The sequence below is a fragment of the Antedon mediterranea genome, chromosome 6 (assembly GCF_964355755.1).
Source record: "Antedon mediterranea chromosome 6, ecAntMedi1.1, whole genome shotgun sequence".
Lineage (NCBI taxonomy): Eukaryota > Metazoa > Echinodermata > Crinoidea > Comatulida > Antedonidae > Antedon > Antedon mediterranea.
In genome coordinates this window covers 26,880,837-26,902,118 of record NC_092675.1, presented here as the reverse complement: position 1 = coordinate 26,902,118, position 21,282 = coordinate 26,880,837, and the positions used below count along the sequence as shown (strand labels likewise).

At 33.2% G+C, this 21,282-nt stretch overlaps 1 protein-coding gene across 5 annotated transcripts; it reads right to left on the bottom strand.

Moving 5' to 3' along the window:
- Positions 1-207: 207 nt before the first annotated feature.
- On the bottom strand, positions 208-20,945 carry LOC140050957 (annexin-B12-like). Of its 5 annotated transcripts, none has more exons than XM_072095976.1 (17): positions 20,873-20,945; positions 19,095-19,678; positions 17,883-17,969; positions 14,314-14,678; positions 13,965-14,045; positions 13,465-13,485; positions 8,277-8,366; positions 7,570-7,716; positions 7,114-7,195; positions 6,705-6,799; positions 6,026-6,139; positions 5,490-5,580; positions 4,832-4,968; positions 4,067-4,256; positions 3,172-3,230; positions 2,438-2,560; positions 208-1,828 (listed from the first exon to the last, which is right to left on the bottom strand). In XM_072095976.1, the coding sequence occupies exons 2-17, from the start codon at positions 19,648-19,650 to the stop codon at positions 1,769-1,771; spliced, it is 2,298 nt and encodes a 765-aa protein (XP_071952077.1). In that variant the 5' UTR covers positions 19,651-19,678; positions 20,873-20,945; the 3' UTR covers positions 208-1,768. The 5 variants fall into 5 exon arrangements, with proteins under 5 accessions (XP_071952077.1, XP_071952078.1, XP_071952079.1 ...); XM_072095977.1 differs by lacking the exon at positions 20,873-20,945 and adding an exon at positions 20,670-20,790; XM_072095978.1 differs by lacking the exon at positions 13,465-13,485 and having other exon boundaries at positions 20,873-20,944.
- Between the last annotated feature and the right edge of the window lie 337 nt (positions 20,946-21,282).

The window sequence follows — 21,282 nt, the reverse complement described above, 5'->3', positions numbered from 1 at the left end:
ATCATTGCTCAATGTGAATGAGCACTCTCAAACTTTATGTGACAAAAAATGTGATGTTCCCATATATGGACATAGTGATGTCATATTATCACTATTATATTTGGGCATATCACTACCATATTTAGGCACATCACTTTTTTTTTAAATCAAACTAGTTTGATAGTGCAGACAAAGTTTTACGGAAAAAAAGAGAAAAAACACAAACACTGTAGTAGAAGCTGGAATATATTTCACCACACTATACAATACAATGGACATGCCAAATCAAATTAAAAGTAATATGACATACGAAATAAATTCAATGTACGTTCCCTCTGACTGACAACCACATCAATCAACTGCATCAAAATAGGTTCGACAAACGGTGAGGCGATAGAGCTCAGGTAATATACGTATGAAACGCCATGTTGTTACCAATATTAAATCGAATTGCCAATCTGTGCAAACTTATCATTATGATCCGAGTAATACAAATATTTAACTACACTACATACTAATTCTACCATAACGCAATGAGGTATATTTCTAGGAATCTTGAATACATGCTAACTACACATTAATTAAAATTACATCTAGGATATTCAACACTTTTAACAGCTTAATAACAGATAAATATAATTATAAAACACATTTAAAAAATCTTTAAATTATCAGTTTCAAAAAAGGCTATATAGAAAATAATTTGACAGTATGATTTACACTGTATATAGAAAATAATCTCATATAAAAATTTGAATAATTGTTCAATTTTATTGTAATAATAAGTTACATCTAGTATTCATTTAGAGAAAGGCTAAACTACAACAATGCGGTGTGATTATTCTGGAAGATTATTGATAATATGATGCCAATATTTGCACTACATACAAGCATGAGTTTGTATAATACAGATAGATTCTCTTTAACTGGTCTCATGCAGTTAAAAACATGCAGTTACTGTATGCTGTTATTGATGGCTACCACTACCTTATGAAACCATATACATGGCTGCAGTCGCGTGCTCAGTTAGTGTTTACCGACCAACCAATAGACCGACATAGTGAGCGGTAAAACACTAACCTGACAAACTGACACTTTTAGAATTCACCCTTTGAAAAAATAGTAAATTGTTCCAGAATATTTGGCAGACACTGATTCAACATTGACAATTATAATACAGCATTTTAAAAATTGTAAAAATTAAGTGGTTTTCTGCAGTATGGACATGCAGTCATTATCTTCTGTATATTACCCATGATATACCATTAAGGACTTGGTCGTTTTAGGATTGGAATAGTTACTACCATCTGGTATTCATTCGTACTCATACAATAGTCTTAGCAAGGTAATCTAACACACTGAGCTCGGCTTGCCAGGATAGGAACTCGTAACAATCCTTTGATCTTATGTCTGGCTGCGACAAATACCAACAGTACTGTACTATGTACCGTGGCGTGCATGTCTGTTAAGGGGTGTGGAATTGATTGTGTTGCAGCCACAGATAAACCCTTAGATCTCTGGAGCTCAGCATCCTGTTGTCAGATTGGTCTTAAGTTAAGTTCCTCAGTAGTGTAGTATGTGCCTAGTAAAATGTGATTGATTTCATTCAATGGTATCATACTGATTAAGCTAGATCAATTTCACTTATAATCTGATTTACAGGCGGTTTTATCTTTAGTTTAAAACAAGAAGAATAGTCATGTTTTTTTTTTCTTCTACAACCAGCACCACTATTGTTTCACTATTTTTCCTACATCATGAAAGATTCTTATGGTTTTAGTTCCACTATTTAATTCTCACCACCAGCTAACGCTATTAATATTCTCTTGTAGTCGCCAGAAGTGTCACCCTGAGAGAAAAGATAACGAATTAGTCAATAATAATGATATAGAACCTTGGTTATGTAATACACAGTATTACTATATAATACAATATAATCCATTTATTATAGGAATGTCCGATGAATGGCCATAGTGTTAAAAAACTTCATTCATTATATGAAAGTGCGTGACCTTAATAATGTGTCCCAAATGAGACGTATTCCTGTACTGTATCAGGGCATGATTTTTCAAATTTCAGTTTTAGTGCACTAATTGGCCAATTTTTATTGGGTATTATACAACAAATTCTAAGCTGGTGATACGTGTAAAAAGAGCATTGCAAACCAAACTCAAGTCCACGACCTACTAGACACCTGGGCAAGTTTATAGGAAGTTAGGTTGACTAGCCCGGAGTCATTTTTGAGGCCTGCTATTTGTAGAAACACTTCCAATGTTACAGCTGAACTCTTAACTCAAAGTCAAAAAGTCTAGACAAATCATCAACTGAAATAGGTTATACAAAAACAAATGTACTAATTCTTTTGTTATTATGCCGAAGATGAAATAGTTGGTGTGTCACACTGAAGTTGAAAATGTAAGACATAACAGAGATGAAGTACAGTGTAATATAAACTTACAGATATGAAGCGACCTAGCGTTTGTTTGTAACTTCGTTTGAACTCCTCTTTGATCTCTACCATGTCAATCTCACAACGTGACACCATACACCTTATTAACGTCGTGTCATCTGTTCCAAGTCCCTGTAAAAAATAAGAATACATATAACTTAATGTTATTTATTTATATCTTGTACATAATTTAGTTTAAGTTTCCTTGTACTGTAAATAGACCTATTGTTAACATTTTTTTTTTTAAACTTTTATTTTACTTACTCTGGACGCACCTTCATTCAAGAAGTGTGCCACTGTTTCAAAAGTGTAGCTTCCAAATAAATTATTATTATTATGCAAAATTGATTGACAAGAAATGCTATATAAAGTGATTTTGAAGTTTCGTGTCCTAGATTAATAAGGCATTTCTATGCTGCTGCTGATAATTAAGAATATGAATTATCAATAATGTTAAATTTTAAAAATGTATACTATTTCTTTAGGAGTCATGTCAAATTATTATACTGCAGTAACTCAATTTTATTTGTCCATTAACTTGTTTAGTCAATTATTTAGCACATTGTTTAATGCAGTATTGGATAGGATATCTCATAAACCTTTACATTGAATATTAATTTCATACATTAATGCAGTAACAAATGTAAAATGTACTGCAGCAACTGCAGTAAAATAATTTCGACATGATCACTTATACTATAATACAAAACATAGATGACAAACATAATGAATATTGTCCTTACTTTCATTGATTTGTAAAGCCTTTCTGCAAAATATTTAGGCGTGTTTCTCACACAGCTTACTGTTGAAAACAAAACAATATAAAGGTAAAGGTATTTTATACTGGTCCTCAAGTTTAACTGTTGGTTATTCTTGTATTGTGTGAGTGAGTGGCCGAGCGGTTAAGACAGTGGAACCGTAATTACGTAGCCATAACATCGGCAGGGGTTCGAGGCTCACTCACTCCATGGTTCTGGTGGTAGAACGAGTCTTCTCGGATAAGGACTATAAACCGTGTGTACACATCTAGCTCGTGTGCACTAGTACATCTTTCGAGACGAGTAGGGGGTTACCCCGGTGTATTAGTACATCACAGCCACTGATCACCAACTGGGCCCTCTGGGAGACCAGTCTTTGACTGAAGAGGTTACCCAGTATAAATATAAATTTCAATCAATTACCATTATTGAATAAATTTTATATTGAACTTAAAGAAATTTGGATTGGCCTCTGAGGACCCATAGCAGCGCCTACCAGATCAGCACACCATGAGACAATCCCCTACTCTTTTTGAATAGTGTACCAAGTTCTTTAACATGCACTATACAGGTATGTACACAGGACCAATAGGTTTTGGATAGTAATCAATAAGGAAACATGTACATACAAGTGACAACATTCCTACAGTACATGATGTATATGGTTGGACAAAGGCCCACCATTACCAGTGACAACATTCCTACATGATGTATATGGTTGGACAAAGGCCCCACACACAGATGAGACTAATAATATACAAATGTAATGTACACATTTTTTTCCACACTAATTCTGCTTTTAGCCTGCAATAATGATTTTTGTGGAAAAAAGAACAAAGAAAATCCTAGCTACTGGCTTATAATTAAAGAAATGACTTACTAATTGTAAGCATTCCATTCTCAAGATCACCAGACATTTCACTTTTTATCGTTGCTTCCATGCTGTTCCGGCTGATTTTAGTGTACTCTTCAAAAATTAAACGTAACTGAGGAACACTGCGGGATGCAAAGATGGCATTGAATCTGGATTCATCTGTTCCCCATCTCTTCTCTCCTGCCTCATAGAGGGCCTGTAAAAGAGTTATTAAAGATTATTATTAACATGCCAATTACATTATGGATAAACTATATCATGTTTATAAACTCTAAAAAAGTCACATTTGAAGTTTAGGTAGGGGAGTAGAAACAATCTTGAGTTAAAACCGTGGCACTATGTCATGATTGAACTCTGAACCTTAGGATTTCAACATCAAGCTACAGCTCCACTATTAAACATAATCAACATGTGACCTAGATATTAGACTGGGTGACAGTGTATAGATAAAAGAAAACATGTGGCACAGTGTGTTGCACGTTGGATTACTGATAGTGACTCTTGTCCCATTGCTTGTACCTTAGGCAAGATACTTTACTTACGTTTGCCTCTCTCCACCCAGGTGTATAAATGGGTACCCGGTTAGATCAAGACACAACTTTGTGCTGATTACTAGCTGCATTATAGAAGTATGTTTGATAAAAAAAAATAACCGAGGTAATCATGCGAAGGGCTTAGAATCATTGTGCAATAAATGCTATATAAGAACAAATATTATTATGGCTACCTTTTCCAATTTGAAAATGTTTCTATTTACTAGCATGAACGTACCTTCGCATCTTCCTTGGCCTTGAATGTATCAGTTTGTAAACTTTCGGATCGACCACCCTGTACCATGGAGACTAGTAATCTCTTGAAATGTCCAGATGTCTCTGAAACAATATCCTTCTCAAGATCTCTTTTGAATTCTGTAAAAATATGATTAAATGTTAATATTACAATAAATGTCTTGATTGACTTTGTATCATATAACAAACATGTTTATTCCACCCATAAACAATATTTTATGTTCATCTTTAACAAAAATAGTTGCTAGGTATTTTGGTATGCCTGAATAATTTGCATGATAAAATTGTCAACCGTAACTGGTAGCCAAAATTGGAATGACGCTTTCTGGTATGGTCTAACCATTGACATTCAAGTCAAGATGGAGACAGTATATAATAATTCATATTATAATTATTCATTGATTTATTTTCATTCAGCCTGATCATTATATTGAACTTGATTTGGTCATACTCATTATTTTATAATGTACTGTTCTGTGTTGGTTTCTATTGAAGAATTTCTCAATACATTATGTAATTTGTAGTTAATGTTTCACTTCTGTTTTAATGAATAAAGGTAAGATCCTCGATTGTCTGTAGTATCCACAATATTAATCCTTCTACTTTCTAAAAGGCAGGTAAAGGTAATTTCGTTAGTTTACCTTTCTTATACGCTTCCTTGATTTCTTTTATTTGCTGATTGCTTCTGCTGCAAAGAATTTCAATGAGAACAGCCTCGTCCGTCCCAACACCCTATTAAATATTTAAAATATTAACATTGTTAATAATGAGATATGTATATATAAACTTCCCAAACGCTGTAAATCCATATTAATATATTATATGGGTACAGAGTCTGTTAGTTCATGTATGAAGGGTCAAAAGGGTCCTTTAATAGAGGTCATAATGAGATACAATACAGTACAGATTTTTTTCAATCAAAATTATGTTAATACTAATTACAATTAATTACTAGAAAACAAGTATCAATTAAATAACAAAATGAAAAAAGAATGTTTTCAAATAGTACTGTTTCTTCAACAGGGTTTCTATTTTTGGTACTTTGGATTATTCTTAGCAAAGATAAATTGTTAATTAATTTAGTCGTCAAAATGACAGATTCTAAAATGCATAGTTTTGCACAATTGTGTAAATATAGTAAGCTGTAACGGAGGAGTTCTGAGGACACTTGTTATACCTTCATGGCTTTTCGGAGCTGGTGGGCATCAAAGACAGCTGGTAACTGTAGAAGACCAAGAACAACATCTTCAAATTTGCCTTTTATTTCTCCCTTCAAGTTGCTGATGAGATCCTGCAAAATAAAAGAAGCTTTTAACAAATATAATAATATACTTTGAAAAAAATAAACAATAATAATAATACAATGTAATATTATGAGAGAAAGAGAAATGCATGTGTTTGTTGTATCAACACTCCTGATTGTATTCTTACAATTTGATTGGTCAATTATCCATCATATGTCATTTGGATTTAACCCTATTTAACGAAAAAGTGATAACTAATGGTGATAATTAATGCTCTCTAATGAACGTTCAGGTTTCTGCATTTTTGCCACGTGACATAGTTGACTGGAAAATCAACTTGGGATATCAAAATGACCGCAATTGTACAGGGAAAATACGTTATCATATATAAATAAATTATCAGCCATCTAGAATCCAATATGGAAGCCAAAATGGTGTCTCAATTCCCCACTTGGCTGAATTTGTACATTTATTCATTATACATATTTACTATTGCATGCATCCATACACATGCAGTATCAAAATGATAGGAATTGTACTGGAAAGGTTTTAAACAACATTTGAAACTTCTGTTCTTTGCTAGTAATTAGTAATTAGTAAATAAATAATTACCTTTCCATACATGGTCTTGTAATCAAGAATAACTTTCTGTCGTTGTTTGTTTGAACAACTTGTGAGTACGTCTATAATTGCCTTTTCATCTGTGCCTGAGTATTTATGAGAAACACAGTGTGTTAATTCATGGAGTAAACACTCCATGGTTAATTTAAACAGATATATAATAATTTTTAAAAAAAGAGACAGGCACAGCAAAATATTGGAGGCAGCTGATTCTCATGTTTCAGAGAAATATCATGCTGAACTAAACATTACAATATTGTAAAATTGTACTTTACCAAAAAAAAAAAGAAAGAATATTTTCATTGAAATAAAAGTGAAGCATAATCTATTTCAAAAACATTCTTTTAAAGTTTCTTTTTTTGTTAGAAAAAGAAACAAATGACAGTGACCATTTTAATACCTATGCCTTTCATCGCCTTGCGTAATATTTCGGCTTCTCTATGTCCGTCAAAGCCTGGTTTATCTTTAACAATACCATGTCCCTAAAACATAGATAATTTATTATAATTATATTCATTTTTATTACATTTTTAAATATGATAATTTGAAAACAAAAAATGTTAAAACACATCATGTGGTGTTTGACACCTGATTATGCCCGTCTATGATCTGAGTCAATGCTATTGGTTGCGCTTCGAAAAGCGACTTCTATTAGGTTTAAATCTCTCAATGAAGACACGTAATCCCTTGCGAAAAATATATTTTTTTCAGGAAATATCAAACTTTATATTACACCTCTAAGGAGGCAATACATCTTTTTTAACGTTGTTGTATATGAAGAATAGGGCTTGGGACAATTTAATTACCATTACACTGTAACAAATAGTACCACTGTCAAATACTATAATACTCCTACCCTATATTGGTACGATCCACCGATAGACATATTTGACATCTGACTGGATGGAGGCTGACTGGCATGTTGACTGCCTTGTCGGCTGGGTTGTTGGCTGGGTGGTGGTTGATAATGTTGCTGGGGTGGGGCTTGGCTTGGTGGTTGGTACTGAACAAAAAAAACACAATATATATTTGTAAACTAAACTGAAATGAACTAATCCTCGATAATGGGACCGAAACAAATGTTGGGCTAGGTATAGATCAAAGTCAAAACCATTCTACAAGCTTTACAAGGTCTATATTATTTTTTGTCTACTGTGGCTGTATTCACCAATTATCCTTACTGTAGATGAGAGATATTTATATATGTACAGTAGTAAGTATTTCACTTAAATCTATAAATATTTAACGATTTTCCTTAAGAGGTATTCATGTACATGGGGGAATGTTCAAGTCTTTATCTTTACCTAAATGTCAATAGAACCACAATTATTCTTACTGTAGATGAGAGATATTTATATAAGTACAGTAGTAAGTATTTCACTTATAAAATATTTAAAGAATAAGTGGTATTCATGTACACGGGGGAATGTCCAAGTCTTTATCTTAGCCTAAATGTAAATAGAACCACTGGAATTTTAAATTAATCTAATATCAAATATTTATTTCATACATCATATTAGTATCAGTTTACTGTTCATAAAGAAAGAAATTACTGTAACTTACTGGTGCAGCAGCCGGTACAGGAGCAGGCATAGGCATGGTAGACCCTGCTGTATGCTGGGGACGAAAGGCAGTAGTTGCCATTGCTGCACCCTAGAAAATAAAAAAATTACATAAAATTTTTAACTTTTCAAAATGCTCTTGCATGGTTTGATTTAGCAGTAACATAGTATAAAAGCGCTATGATCTGTGTGGGCCACAGTGATAAAATTACTGTAGCTCCAGTTCTCATCACAACGTCAATAGCCAGCTTTGTTTTCTTTGCTCAAAAGAAATACACCACTACGTAGAAAATTATGAACAATAATTCATTGTATACTGAAGAATCTTTTCCACACATGATCAGTTCTCTGCTCATAAACAACTCTATAAATTGAATCATGCCCAACCTACAGTACTCTGTCTACTTTCCCTGCCCCACCCTCAGCTGCTTCCCAACACAATTCAATATGTGTATAAACTAATTGACCAAGTTGTCTTCTAGTTGGCATAAAAAATAATGGCAAGAACAAAGCGTTTTCAGTTATAATAATTAATTGATTAAACATTGAAGATGAAACATAAAAAAATGTAGAAAACTACGGTGGCCCACAACTGTCACGCACACTATAACACAGAATCACACAATTAAAGAAGGAATTACACAATTAAAGAAGGAATCACACAATTAAAGAAGAAATCGCACAATTAAAAAAGAAATCGCATATAAACAAAAGAAAGCATGAAAATACAAAACGAAATGCACAAATAAAGAAGAAACGCACAATTAAAGAAGAGCTAAGCACAATTAAAGAAGTCCGCAACAAATTCGAAAGCTCCTCGCACAATTAAAGAAGTCTGCAACAAATTTGAAAGCCCCTCGCACAATTAAAGAAGTCCGCAACAAATTCGAAAGCTCCTCGCACAATTAAAGAAGTCCACAACAAATTCGAAAGTACCTCACACACAATTAAAGTACAGTAGTCCGTATGGAACGCCATTGCTGCCTCCGGCAGGAAACTTTAATTCTATTCGGCTCTTTTACCATTACGTTCGGCTCTTTTAGCATTCGGCGCATTTCTATTCGGCCCATTTACCATTACGTTCGGCTCTTTCAGCATTCGGCTCTTTTTTATTCGGCCCATTTACCATTACGTTCGGCTCTTTCAGCATTCGGCTCTTTTTAATTCGGCCCTTTTTTATTCGGCTCTTTCTGCATTACGTTCGGCTCTTTTTGATTTGGCCCTTTTTTATGCGGGGCGCAATTAAATTCTAACCTTTTACATGGGGTCAAATGGAAGAAAATCAACGGCTGGAAATGAGTCTATGAAAAGTTTACAAAACATATAGATGCAGCATGTAGAGTGTTTGGTTGGTTGAATTAAATGAATTTGAAGGCTATTTCAATATAACTAAATCATTTTATTGACATGATTAATGTGTTAGTTAGAGAACTTGCAATTGTCCTACCTTATTAACCATTTTGAGAGAGAAAAGGTTTGATTTATGGCCTAGGCTAGCTAGGCCTCGCCTAGTGTCAGCCAAACATTTAATAATAATAATTTACCCTTTCTCTCTCAAAATTTGTTAAAAGATGAATTAATTTAGGTTATTCAACACATCTTTAATCGGTTGGCTACTCATGGTTGGCGCCATGATGATGAAATGTTTGTAAACTTTTCATAGACTCATTTCCAGTCGTTGATTTTCTTCCATTTGACCCATGTCAAAGGTTAGATTTTAATTGCGCCATATAAAAAAATGCCGATTTAAAAAAAGCCCAACGTAATGCAGAAAGAGCCGAATAAAAAAGGGCCGAATCAAAAAGAGCCGAACGTAATGTTAAATGGGCCGAATAAAAAAGAGCCGAATGCTGAAAGAGTCGAACGTAATGGTAAATTGGCCGAATAAAAAAGAGCCGAAAGCTGAAAGAGCCGAACGTAATGGTAAAAAATGGGCCAAATAGAAATGCGCCGAATGGTAAATGCGCCGAATGGTAAAAGAGCCGAACGTAATGGTAAAAGAGCCGAATAGAATTAAAGTTTGCTGCTGCCGGAGGCAGCGATGGCGTTCCATATGGACTACTGTACTCTAATTGTGCGAGGTACTTTCGAATTTGTTGCGGACTTCTTTAATTGTGCGAGGTACTTTCGAATTTGTTGCGGACTTCTTTAATTGTGCGAGGAGCTTTTGATTTTGTTGCGAACTTCTTTAATTGTGCGAGGAGCTTTCGAATTTGTTGCGGACTTCTTTAATTGTGCTTAGCTCTTCTTTATTTGTGCATTTCTTTTTATATTTTCATGCTTTCTTTTGTTTATATGCGATTCCTTCTTTAATTGTGTGATTTCTTCTTTAATTGTGTGATTCCTTCTTTAATTGTGTGATTTCTTCTTTAATTGTGTGATTCCTTCTTTAATTGTGTGATTCCTTCTTTAATTGTGTGAATATGATTTATATAGTGTGCGTGACAGTTGTGGGCCACCGTAGAAAACAAATAAAAAATGAAGGAAAATAAACACTGAATTGACATAGCGAACAAATAATAAGTAGTCAAAAAATAGAAGAAAAATAAACACATAAAATACAATCATTAATTAATTAAAAAATAGTAATTAATGTTGTGGACAAATAAACACATACGTATGATACGTTACAATCATTGTGTCTTTGTTATTTGAAACAAATTATAATAAAGTAAAAAATATTTTATGGAAACAAATACTCTAAAATGTTTTAAACTCATGTACATTTCTATAAATTAATAATATTCAATATAATTGTCGATTTCCTTCCTAAATATATTATGAAGTTCAATAATCCGCTAGCCACACCTACGATTGCACTTCCATGCATACAAGAAATCAGAAAATTCTATAGATCAGGTCTCACACAATCTATCCATGATTATTTGGAATATAACTTATATCAAATCCCTATTTACAAATGTAATAGTACTCACGTAAAATAAAAGAAATTATTTTTTAATATAAACGTTATCCCAAAAATTAAACAATTATAACAAAAATAGTAACTTTGAAGGTAGCAAAAATAAACATTTTCAAGATACTTTTGACTGTCAATTTTGAGTATCAGCAATATTAACAGTATATCACAATCACTATTCAATAACCCCAACAATCATTCAATCACAAATGAACTTGATTAATGAACAGATTAATTACGTTTTTTTAGATTAATTAAACTCGATTTCAATAGTATCAACATGATTAATAAGTAAATATTAACGTGGCAGAAAAATTATTAATTATTCTGATATCAGTAGGTTTTATTGGCCAAAGGTCATTTGTTAGACACTTTCAATTTTCAACAACCTTATTCTTTTCCTAATTTTTTTTCTGGGACATCCCTATACTGTATAACTTTCATATTTATTTGAATAAACGCCCCAGGGTGTTTATTATTCGGAAGGGTTTTTAAGTGGGATTTTAATGGAGGTGGGGGGGGGGGTATTCGAGGGAGGCATTTATTCAAAGGAGGTGTTTATTTTTTTGGGTGTAATATGGTATGGTATAATTAAATAAATACAGTAGATAGAAAATACAACATAATTAATTTCAAGAAGTGGTAAAATACATAAAAAATTGTATAAAAATGCTTGATCAATTGTAGATCATGGAAGTCAAGGAATTCAACTACAAAGATTATTTAAAATGCATGGATAAAATAAATGTGCTAGGGCATTTATTCCAAAGGATTGTCTTTTACTCAAGGGGTGTGGGGTGTTTATTGAAAGTGAGGCATTTATTCAATACAGCATATAGGGGATATAGGCGGTCACTGTATTGTAACATTAAACAAGGAGCAATTTTTAACACCATGGCCAACCACTCCCTGTTAAAAAAGACAAAGTAATCATAATCATACACAGTCCAAAGTAACATAGTTAAACAGAATGCAAATATTTGTTATAATTCTTGCGATGCAACCTCTTTCTAAAGTGTGAAATAAAAATAACAAATAAAAATAAATAATAAAATACGAACAAATGAAATTTTGTTTGATTTTTTTTATCATATTGCATCAGACATTGTATTGATTGAAGGATTATGTCATAACATATTCTGTGATATTAGAATACTTCAAGGTTACTTCATTTTATAAATGAGATTCTGAATATTTAACAACATTTAAGTACAACCACTTTCTCAATTAAGTCTATTTTCATATGTGAAATCAAGGAAAATGGAAATGTATGTTATAGGTAAATATACTGTAACTAGGAGAGGATCTTTCAGTATTTTTTAAATGATCTTGCAGTATTTTTTTTAATGGAAGACAGTGATCACTAACAAATAAAATCAATAGTCTGACAATAAATATAGATTTCTAGCACACTCCCTTAGCACTAGATCTGTTCCAATTTGTTAATGCAATACTAATGTTAATATTTGTTATTACAATGTCTTGAAGTAACATTAATTTTCATCTAATTAAACCAATTGTTTTAATATGAATGCTAATAATAAATTTAAAATTATGATAATCCTCTCTGTTAATATCACTGCACAAAATATTTCTTTGAACAATTTGTATCATAGATTATAATCAGTAGGGAATCATTTAATAGTGATAGTAAATGACAATGAGTCATGAGAAGAGTAGAGTATTAAGGAGCAATTATTGAATAGAAATAATTTATCATACTTAAATTCATCATATTTTTATAATTTATAGTTTAGTATAATTTTATAATTCCATGTTTTTTAACATATTTTTTACTGTAACAATACATACAGTATACTGTATTCCTGGTCATAAATTTGATAAGCTTCCTTTTTAAATTCATGCGAGAGGATCATTATATTCCGTAAAACTACGATGTATGCTCATGATAGCAAAACTGGTTGAAGACTACTGTTATAATATAATCATCAAACAAATGAAAATAAAACAAACAAGTAATTAATAAGTGTTATTATTAGATTAGATTTTGAAAAACATAAGTTTATTAATTAAAATTGTGAATTGCACAACACTAACATATTAAAAATATACAACATCTTTTTACACCTAATCTTGTTATGTAAAGCAATAATCTATGTAGCTTTGCTTCCATCCAGTCAGACTATGCTACATTAGCCCAAGAAATAGAGTAAACATAAGAATATTGGTGTCAAAAGGGTTATAAGCAACTCAGAAAGAAAGAAGAACACATTCAAGCACTCAAAAAAACATCTTAAACTAAACTTACATATTGATTGTTAGGTATTGGCTGTAAAACATTATAAAAGTAAAATTATAATATAAGTAAATACATAATTTTTGCCATGAAACTTTAGAATGATATGATAATAAAAATAAAAAATTAATCAATATAAATATTAAGATTATTTAATTATACATAAACCACTGGCTTAAGGTGTTCTGACATGCAGTTATGCAAAATAAGTAAAATACAAATTTTAAAGTACATTCCAGTGCTCATTTAATCAGTGTACTGACGACAATAAAATTGATCTGAAGGTTTTTGGTTCAAGTCACACTTAAGAAATAATCACAAAAAGTACAATTACGTATTACTGTACAAATAGAGCAAAATACCTGATCCATTAACAACAAATTATTATGAAAAGATGAGTAAATCGTTTTATGGAGATGGCAATTTTCCTATATTTTGTATTTTCGAAGTAATTCATGTTTGACATAAAAATGCATTTACTATTTATCAAGTTGTAATAATTTGTTACTTACTGCAAATCCAAGAGGACTTGGGTTGTATGGAAGGCCACCCCCTGGTTGATAGCCTCCGCCGCCTGGTGTTGGCATGCCACCCTATAGTATAAATAACAAGTATGGATGTAACAAAAGTATTAATTTTCATTTTTCATGTTTTTAGGGAGAAAATACATGTACAAGTTTGGGCAGAAATTCATTTATTTTACATTTGCATACATAAAACACTGTGCTATATTTGAATACTGAAAAAAGTCAAAGGGAGCTTTAGTGCTGATTATTACACCACATAAATTATTCATGGCGCAACAAGGTTAAATAAACAAACGAAAGACCTTTCATGAGATAAAGATAAAAACATACTTACTGCAGGTTGTGGGTATCCAGCACTTGGTTGTGGTGGATAGCCAGCCTGCTGAGGAGGGTACCCACCTCCAGGAGGGCCACTAGGAGCAGGGGGATAACCACCTCCTGCTGGGGAATATCCACCAGCAGCAGGAAAGCCAGGCTGTTGTGGTGGGTAGCCACCACCTGATGGAGGATACCCTGGTTGAGGAGGATATCCACCTGCTCCTCCCTGTGGTGGATATCCACCAGCTGCTGGAGGATAGCCCGCCCCTCCTGCTGGTGGATAGCCCGCTCCTCCTGCTGGGGGATAGCCCGCCCCTCCTGCTGGTGGGTATCCACTTCCGGCGTATGGTGGATAGCTCATATCACTATCAAACGAAAAATCTGAAAATGAAAAAAAAAACATAATAGGCCTAGATAATTGGAATTTTCTATTTTTTATTTTATAATAACATTAACAAAGTCTTCTCTCCTTTTAAAAAATCATTTGGTGCACACTCAGAAACTACTGAATTTTGTATGGGAAATTCGTTATCACATCATTAAAGATTTTGTTGAAATGTTTTTGTTGAATATGCCATTTTTTTTGTTGATTTTAATCATTCATTTTGCCTTGAAAACATTTTTTTTTTTTCTACGGAAGTGATAACTTTATAAAAACTGTGAGAAAATGGCCTAGGCTATCTAGGCCTATACAATAAATTAACGCCGTGGTTTGGATTCCGGCACCGGAACTCAACTGCCCACCGTTAGGGAATCCGACACGCTATTGCGCATTCCCAGAGAGCTATGGGAAGTGAATTATAGCTTGCACTAATAGTACCACACCACGGAGAGTCGGAGTGTTATAGGGATTTACTGTAGCCTAGAATAGTCGTTGCGCGAGCGAGAGAGCGATGGATGAAACTTGGCCTATGCCATACAAGAATTAATAATTAAAATACGACTACGCCCACGCGTTAAAATAATTATAATGATATTAATAAGTATCAGTATCTATCTAAGAATCGTAATGCTGTTTTTAGCTTTGTGACCCTGACTTCCCGAACAGTTTTTTCACATCCACGCGGTGGCTGCCATCAACAAATCAACTTGTGATTGCATGTTGTTTATGTACAGTATAATGCGTTATGAAAAATCATAAAACTAGTCATGTAATTATATAATTCATAATGATATGAAGTTTATATATGAATGAAGCAACCACTTTTTAATTACAAAATAAATAGGCCCACTGGTCACGTCTAACTGGTAGCCCTAGCTTAGATTAGTGGATTCCGTATTAGTAGGCATCTAGGCTAGTTCGCCGTGTGGCGCAGCTATGAAATGATCCATCGCTATTGATAAAAGTATAGAGAGTCGCCGATTACCTCGATCTGGGCATGCGCAATAGCGTGTCGGATTCCCTAACGGTGGGCAGTTGAGTTCCGGTGCCGGAATCCTAACCACGGCGATAAATTAAATTTTCATGTGTTTTTAGGGAGAAACATGTCAGCTCCAGGGTACACCTTTTAGGTCTAGGCCTAGATTAGTTTAGTTAGGTCTGTCCTCCAAACAAATGCTAACAGATCACATAATGGATGGTGAAGCTACTGCTGTTTCTGACTAGGCCCTAGACTAGTAGGCCTAGTTCCTCTATCAATGGCACTATGGGCGTTCCATAGATATGGTAGTATTATTATTGTCTGTGGCCGAAGTTGGCCTAATCCGGCCTAGTAATATAGTACTAGGCTAGGCCTAGCTAGTAGGCTAGGCTAGCCTGTCTACTCACACTCTCACTCTGCACAACTCCCTTTAAAATACTTTCTTGAAGTACAACATAAAAACTGGACCTAAATAAGTGTTGTTGTCATTAGAACTTACCTAGGCCTAGGCTCTAAGTTTTAGAAAGAACAAACTTTAATTTTTAGGACACCCGACCTTACCAAAAACACGTAGAGGCCCTACCTATGTCGTATAGGCGCGCCGTAAACATACAACAAAAATAGGTATGATCAAAGATAGTGTAGTCTTTGGTATGATGATTAAAAAGAGAAAGTGGGCGTGTTTTGTTAAATATAGATAGAGGGCGCTATATATAAATTATCAGAGCCATAATTATTATCTATAATTAATTATATTGTAATAATTATAATATGGCTCTGGTTTTAAGGCTGTGGTTTTATTGTTCTTTTGAAATATAATATAACTAATCTTCTCTATCAGACTATCAAATTATTAAAGAACCCCCCCCACCCCCCCCGCCTAGAAAAATATTTACTTGAACCATTAGACTTCGAAAGCGCACTAGTAGGCCTAGGCCTATAGCATAAACATTTCGTTCTAATACGTTATTACCATTAAACAGACGCTATCAAGCTGATACAACAATGGAAATGATTTTTAGTTCCTTGTTATTAAATCCTGTACTACTTTGTATTTTGTACATAATTAAGTTTTCTTTTAAAAAGTGTAGTTTCCAAAGTATTATTATTTTTATGCTCCATGATCCATGACAATAATGATTAGGCCTATAAATTCCAAAACCGTGAACATTGTAATCTGTTTGTACGAATAAGTAAAAATTGAATAATATTCAGACAGCATATTATATTATGCCTATCATATTATAGGTATAATTGACAAAAAATGAGCAAGCCCAAAGAGGTGAACCCCTGAAATTGATAACCCGATTTTTTACTATATCTATGCGTTCACACATCGAAGCCGGTTGATGTTGGATTTAAGCTGATCTGAAACATATCAGTGTTCATACGACGACGTAACTGTTTTTACGATAAACCTCCGTCCACTCCCGCAAAAACCACGAACATCGATACGGCAAGTCCAACGTGTGTGGCTCAACAGCGCGCTATGCCTGTCACATTTTATATTATTGAACGTAGAACAAGTTAAACCGATAATAACTCCGATAGAGGGAGAGCTTAAATTAACTTTCCATAGAGAAAAAAACAGAACTAAATTAAACATTAGGCCCTAAATACGTTCCAAAACACTTTTCAATCGTTTCTAAAACCTTTTGAGAATAGGCTTATTCATAATATTTCGATGGACATATGTTATTTCTTCGGACAATGGTATTTCGTCGAAGTTACTTTGACTGTAAAAGTCAATTTAGTGCCTACGTATTGAAGAACTGCCCGTTGTTCCAATGGCTATCTGGATGAAACGGTTTTGTTTTTCCGTCAACGGTTATTTTTATTTCAATATCATATTGAGGTTCTATACTAGAAGAAAAAAAACTATTCTTGTCACGTAAAAGACTCTATCAAACTAAAATAATAGTTAACATGTAAACAGATTAAGTAATTGAGACAATAAATTAATCTATAAAAAATAAGAACAAACAGCAGTATAACGACATCAGATTAGTCATTATAGAAACGTTGTCAACGTTATTTTAACTTTGATGAATAAATGTAATCATGTAATAAATTTGATTATTGTCTATCAAACCATATACTCTTATAATTTATTATTTAACACAATTACTATACAGAATAAAAACAGTCGAAAAAAAATATGCTAGACCCCTCCCAACACCTCCTCCGTGAATTTATTTTTTCTTTAAAGGTAGGCCATACTTACTTCCAGATCCCGTCGGACTGAAATATGTCGGAGTTGTAGTTGCTGGTTCCATAACACAATTAGAGCTGTTTTCGAATTTCTTTGCCACTGAAAAATGTATAGTTTTATTAATTGATTGCAAAAAAATCACAATAACTTAGGCCTACTTTAACACCGAACTTTGTTTTAAATAACAACATTAGCTCCAATCATGTTGTCGGACTGACACAAGGAGTTACTGGTTCCATAACACAATTAGTTCAATTCAATTCAATTTCTTTATTGCTGCAAATGCCATCAAGGGCTAATATCCGCTTAAACATACTACATCATACAAAAATAATTATACATATTTACATTTAAAATTTAAACACATACAATTATAGTCATTACTACTGTAGTAGTTATTATTATTTTTATTCATTGTAATTATTGTTATTATGATTATTGTTATTGTTATAATAATAATTAATATAAGTGTAATAAATTATAGGTTAGTTTTAATGTCAAGCACAGAAGAGGAAGACACGTTAAGATGAAAAGATTGAGCGAGTGAGAGTGAGTGAGGTAGAGTAAAGTGAAGAACACGTATGTCAAAGGGAAGATGAGAAGAGTGTCGATTATGGCGAAGGACCATAGACAGGAGGAAGAAATGGACGAAGAGGGTGTTCAGGGGACTGCGTGATGGCACAAAGAAATTTAAGTAGAAAATACTGATGCCTTAAAGAGAACGGAATAATATTGAAATTAGAAAAAATCGCGGGATTGGTGATCAGAGAGAGGAGTTTAGCGACATAGAGTTAGAGGCGTTTAATTCGGGCGATTTCACATTGGGGGAGGAGACCATCACATTGGGAGAGGAGACCATAGGCAGAGCAAGCGTATTCAATAGCAGGTTGTATGTAGGATTTATATAAAAAAGCAATAGTATCAGAATCAAAGAAGTGTTTAAGGTATTTAAGAATAGAGATTTTTCTGATAGCAGATTTGTAGACAGAAGAAATTTGAGTGTGCCACAAGCTGTTTTCAAATTTCTTTGCCACTGAAAAAGGTATAGTTTCATTAATTGATAGGTTGCCTTGAAAAAAAATCATAACAATAACTTACTTTTATCAAAATCACTTTAAATAACAATTAACTCCAATATTCAATTTCATTTAATTTATATTCATTTTATACTATTTAACTTATTTTAGAAATAAAATGTTAAGTGTTGATCAGTTTAGTGCCTACCATATTGTTCAATTGTTCTTGATCCACTGAAGTCACCAGCTTCTTTAAGCCTTTCTTGAAACTTTTTCAAAGATGCCACATCAGACTTATCCAATATAACCTTCTGTTCCAGGTGTAACAGCACTTTCCAAATGCAACTGAAATCTTTTATTCCGTACAGAAATTGAAATTCTTCCAAATCGCCTGTAAATTGAAGTCCAACTTCCACCAAGGCAAGACGAAAGTCAGAAAAGTGTTTTGACTCCTTTGTTACATCGTACTTATAGTCTGGAACCTTCCCGTTATCAGCAACCAGTTTTTCTCTGACTGATGTCCACAAGCGTTTGTTTCCAATCAAAAGTAGAATCTCATACATCACAGACACATCTTGGGTTGTAATTAGATTGTGATTCATCAATTTTTCAAAATAATTAAGTGTGGTGCTTCTTGTGAACTTTTTCTCAAAAGCAAGCAAACTTAAAATGTTCTTTTCTTTTGAATTGGTTTCCTGTTTAACATAAGTAATGGCCCTTAACAAATTGCTCTTGTCCACTGAAGTTAACGGTAACTCTTCCATGATCTTCGTAGTAGCCGAGACAAACTACCTGCAAATAATATATAAAAAATTGATGAAAAAAGTTCTGCAAAGTAGGATAAAATCAACATGATTATTGGAAAAAGCTGAGTATGTTACTATCAACTAGATTATGTTGCGATCAAATCTTACATAACATAAATAATTATAAACTTTTAAATTATCGTATTCATCAGGAAAGGTTATCGAAAAAGAAGATGTGTTTGGTGAATCAGTGATGATGTCATTCTTGCTCGCATGCACGTGGCTGTAAGTATCTTATATCTATTCATATTTTCTGACGATGGTAAACCTATGACAAATGAAAAATAAATTTACAGCAATACATGATCGTTTATTATTAAATTTGACTTTTAGAAGGATTCTTATTTTTTTCAGATATTTTTCCATCTTGTGAATGTATAAATAGCAAAAATATATTATATATAAAAAAATATATATAGGCTATAGGCCAATTATATTACTACAGGGGTTAGACCCGCTATACCGAGTAAGGGAATATCTAAAAAGTCGTTAAAAATTCTTTATTTTCATCAAATCAACATGTTTTGGTTGGCTATTTTTCACAAGGCCATATACATGGCTGCAGTCGGTCGATCGGACCAACCAACAGACCAAAAAACCGACCGACATAATGAGCTGTAAGAACAATGAGAAAATAGACTTTAGAGTACTGGACATTTTTACAAAGATGCGCATATCAATATCTTATCAACACTTCAGCTGCGCTTTCAATAATGGTTGAACCACGTGGTTAAGGTATACTAGCGGATGAGGCTGAGGTGGCTAGGCCAAGTCAAGTCAAGTTGGCTTACTTACTTACTACTATCTGAAATAAGATAAATTAATACTTATAGGCCTAATAATACTTTGCTTACCTAATACTAGCCTACTATTTTTAATCTCTTATTTTATCCTTAGTGTAAAGGTTAAATATTATAGTATTTTTAGTAGCTTATGCAAAATATATGGTAGGCCGAAATGTTGATCGTGAAGCGTACCAAATACAACAAAAACAACAGATAATTGGATAAAAATATGTAGCTAGTAGAGAATCATTATTCCTTCCGGGTTTACGAAATCGGCCGGACGATTGTATATGCGATGTGTATCAGTCTAACCCGTAAATAATCAATCTAAACCAAACGAAACTGAACCTACATAATCTAGTCTAATTAGCAAGTCCCGGTTAAGCCCTTCTCACCTTTAAATAGATATTAGTCAATTTCCAAGCACAGCAACTCAGCTTTTAAAAAACCCCATCAAATACCACAACATGTATTTTTAGAAATGCATTGTTAACATCTGAGGAAGCGATTGGAATCAGTGTTATGCAAATTATGTTTCCAACCGAGTGTTACGCTTTAATGAAAATGAATCATAGAGATAAAACATAATCATAATTTCACACTTAACAGGTTTGATCACGTATATTGAATTCACCTCCACCATAGATTACTGTTATGATCATATGTAAATCTAGAAAAGGTTTCTGTTATAATTTGTTAGTAGTAATTTGGAGAAGCTAATTAATTTATGGTAGGTGGATTCAACAGGAATTTAGGTATGAGTTTAAATGGTTTGAAATGTTTATATGACCTTAACTTTAGTTTG